This window comes from Scaptodrosophila lebanonensis, unplaced genomic scaffold (assembly GCF_003285725.1).
Source record: "Scaptodrosophila lebanonensis strain 11010-0011.00,11010-0021.00 unplaced genomic scaffold, SlebRS2 tig00001418-arrow-arrow-pilon, whole genome shotgun sequence".
Taxonomy (NCBI): Eukaryota; Metazoa; Arthropoda; class Insecta; order Diptera; family Drosophilidae; genus Scaptodrosophila; species Scaptodrosophila lebanonensis.
In genome coordinates, this window is record NW_022060744.1 from 2,659,068 (window position 1) to 2,662,095 (window position 3,028).

A 3,028-nucleotide genomic window follows, 5' to 3' on the forward strand; every position below is an offset into this window, starting at 1 on the left:
TATAGTCAGCCGATTTCACTATAAAAAATCTCATAAATGCCAGATATTGTCAAGATATCTTGAAAAACAAAATAGTTTCTGGTACTAAGCTTGATTTCTACACCGATAATTCCTATGACAGTTATATGATATAGCGAGCCGATTTTGATGAAACTTTCGAATATTTTGGGGTACTATAAAAAATCTCATAAATACCCGATTTTTTTTCAAGATATCTTCTTAAAAAAAAAAACTTTCTGGTACTACAAGTAAGCTCGGCTTCTACAACGATCATTCCTATGGCAGCTATATGTTATAGTTAACTGACTTCGACAAAACCTTAGATTGTAACCAGGCACTGTAAAAAACTGAAAAACCAAATTTAGTTACGATATCTTTGTAAATAACAAAATTCTTGGTACTAGAATTAGTTTTGGCAGCTATATGTAGGATTTCGATAAAACATTAGAATATTGTGACGCACTCTATCGGAATTGGTTACCATATATACCATATATATATTCCATTTATAATGATAAACAACAAAGTTTTTTCTAAGTGTGATCTTTGCACTGATCGTTCCTTTGACAGCTATATGATATAATGCCCAGCATTTTGATGAAACTTCAGATTATGACGAGACATATATAAATACCAAAGGTTCTTTAGAACAAAATACTTACCCTATTCGTGTAATGGCAGCAGGTCAAAATATTTAGTCTATGTGTATGGCTTATAATCATCTCGATCTGAGCATAAATGGGACAAGTCTACCAGACTTGCTTTGCGTATGGAGAAGACAAGTCTACATGCCAAGTTTGGTTTTCCTATATGTTATGGTCAAAAAGCTCTCGGTGTTCATACAGTCGAACAGATTGACGGACGAACTTGACCTTTCTCCTTTCCGATACTGACTATAATAGATGAATGAAAATAGTTACAATCAGTTTTTTTTTTAAAGCTAATTTATTAAATTTACATTTCATTTATTTTCAATGCAAGACCATTTTGATTCTACATTAAAAATTAATTTAGTTTACTCCATACCTAAGCCTATCATTTAAAATTCTTCTTCCTTTATAATTAGTTTCAGTCGCTTTCATTCAGTTAGTATAGGCTTTATTTCTTACTAGTTCTAGTTCCCTTACAAATATAGTATATAAAAATATGAATGCATTTCAAATGCAAATTGAATCACAAAATATAAACAATTCAAGCTAACAAGAGTAAATCGAATCGGCATCAGTCGATGAGCGGTGATCGATAATCGATGTTCAATGATCGATAGAGTTTCAAACTGCGCTCTCCAGTATGCAGACGGAGGATGAGGTGCGTAGTTCGCATAACTCCTGCATGAGATCCCGAAAAAGCATGGGGTTCACATTGACGCTGACCTTCATAAGGAGAAACCAATCGCCAATGGTAAGATCTCGTAGTGCCCGCTGTACATGGCGTTTGGTCATGAATCTCAACTGACTGCGTATCATCTGCTCCCGCAGGCTTTTACTGAGCATCATCATGAAGCGGCAGATGAGGTTCACGCCCGACATGATGCCCATGAGCAGGAACCAACACCAGAGGAATACGAAGATCTTCTCGTTCAGTATGTTGAGTGGTAATATGCAGAGGTTGTCCATAATGGTGGCGGTACCACTCGATCCATACTTGAGCACCTCACACTTGGCGATTTTGGGGAAGACACGCGAGGAGACGCGATTCCAGCGATCCCAGTCATAGAAAGGTATGGTCGCCAACGCGTGCATATATTTCGACCAAAACCCATTGAGAAAGACTTCCAAGACAATGATGTTCAACACCTGTGGGAGGAGAACGTTCTAATACTTTAATGGGCGCGACTGGGAATCGCTACTCACGCTGATGAGAAAGTTGAGGACCTCACATAGCACATATTTGGCCATATAGCAAAGATGCATATCCTCATAGTCGGTGGTAAAGTACTTGACCAGCAGTCGCAGTCTGGTATTGTAGGTCTCCTCGGAGAGTAGGGCCTCGCCGACCTCAGAGCAGAGCTGCTTGAGTCGCTGTCCCTCCCACACCTTCCACAGACAGGATGGAAAGTAGAAGATGAAGGATTGAAAAAGCAACAATATAATGACCCACTGATAGTAGCGGAGATATTCGCGCTCCGTTACGCCGTGCACCTCCGGGCCCACGCCCTCGGCTATGGAGAGAGCACGCGCATAGGCCTCATTATAGTCGGCCATTCGACGCCGACCGGCGCGCGTCTGCGGCACTGTCGGAAACTTTAACTGACGCTCGCTATAGCTCTCCCATTTTAGAATGTAGGTGCCCATGGTCCAGCAATAGGATTGCACATATTCGATATTCTTCTCCTCGCTAATGCACTGTATGGGATCACCGAAATATTGACGGGCCGATAGCAATAGCGAACATGTCAATAATATAACAACCGTACACTTTGAATGGATGGTGAAAACGGCGTCATATATCCTAATGGACTTAAATTGCAGATACTTTGAAAGTGGCTTCACCGCCGAATACATTTCTGCTGCCTCCGGAAAGAGTTCCTCGAGAACAGCTTCCAACTCTCAGTGTCTTTGTATTAGAAATATTTCAAATTGCTTTTTGACAAACGCAACCTTTGCTGCTGCTTCTTCTTCTTCTTCTTTTTCTTCTTGTTCTTCTACTTCTGCCTCTGCCACTTCGTGTTGCTTCGTCTATGCTTCGTCTCTGCTTCGTGCTGTTGTCTTTGTCTTTGTCGCACAGCCGTTTCTTAACCCTACCGATTGCTACCGCGATTACCACTCGTATTGTCGGTCGAAACGCGACACTTTCCCAGGCTTTACACTCACTTGCTGGCCTTTGGAAGCCAATGAACATAGGTCGTCGCTTAATTTTACATAATTTTTTACGTGCGCTCATCATTACAGAGTTTGCTTTTCAATTCCCATTCGAATATATCATTTTTTTATGTTCCATATTCGTTTGTTCGTCCTTTAAGCTGTTATCGATAAATCAGTATGTCTTTCTGTCTGCCTGGCCAGAGGCAGCGCTTTCTGCAACACTT

General features: G+C 40.7%; 1 protein-coding gene across 1 annotated transcript; it reads right to left on the bottom strand.

The window, feature by feature from the left end:
- Nucleotides 1-1,229: 1,229 nt before the first annotated feature.
- Nucleotides 1,230-2,695, bottom strand: LOC115633344 (innexin inx5). Its single transcript, XM_030530778.1, has 2 exons — nucleotides 1,854-2,695; nucleotides 1,230-1,796 (listed from the first exon to the last, which is right to left on the bottom strand). The coding sequence occupies exons 1-2, from the start codon at nucleotides 2,502-2,504 to the stop codon at nucleotides 1,272-1,274; spliced, it is 1,176 nt and encodes a 391-aa protein (XP_030386638.1). The 5' UTR covers nucleotides 2,505-2,695; the 3' UTR covers nucleotides 1,230-1,271.
- Between the last annotated feature and the right edge of the window lie 333 nt (nucleotides 2,696-3,028).

Excerpts from the sequence above, each read along its gene's own strand:
- LOC115633344 (XM_030530778.1), bottom strand. The coding sequence starts at position 2,504 with ATGTATTCGGCGGTGAAGCCACTTTCAAAGTATCTGCAATTTAAGTCC. Across the intron at positions 1,797-1,853 it reads TCCTCAACTTTCTCATCAGC|GTGTTGAACATCATTGTCTT; the intron begins GTGAGTAGCGAT and ends CTCCTCCCACAG.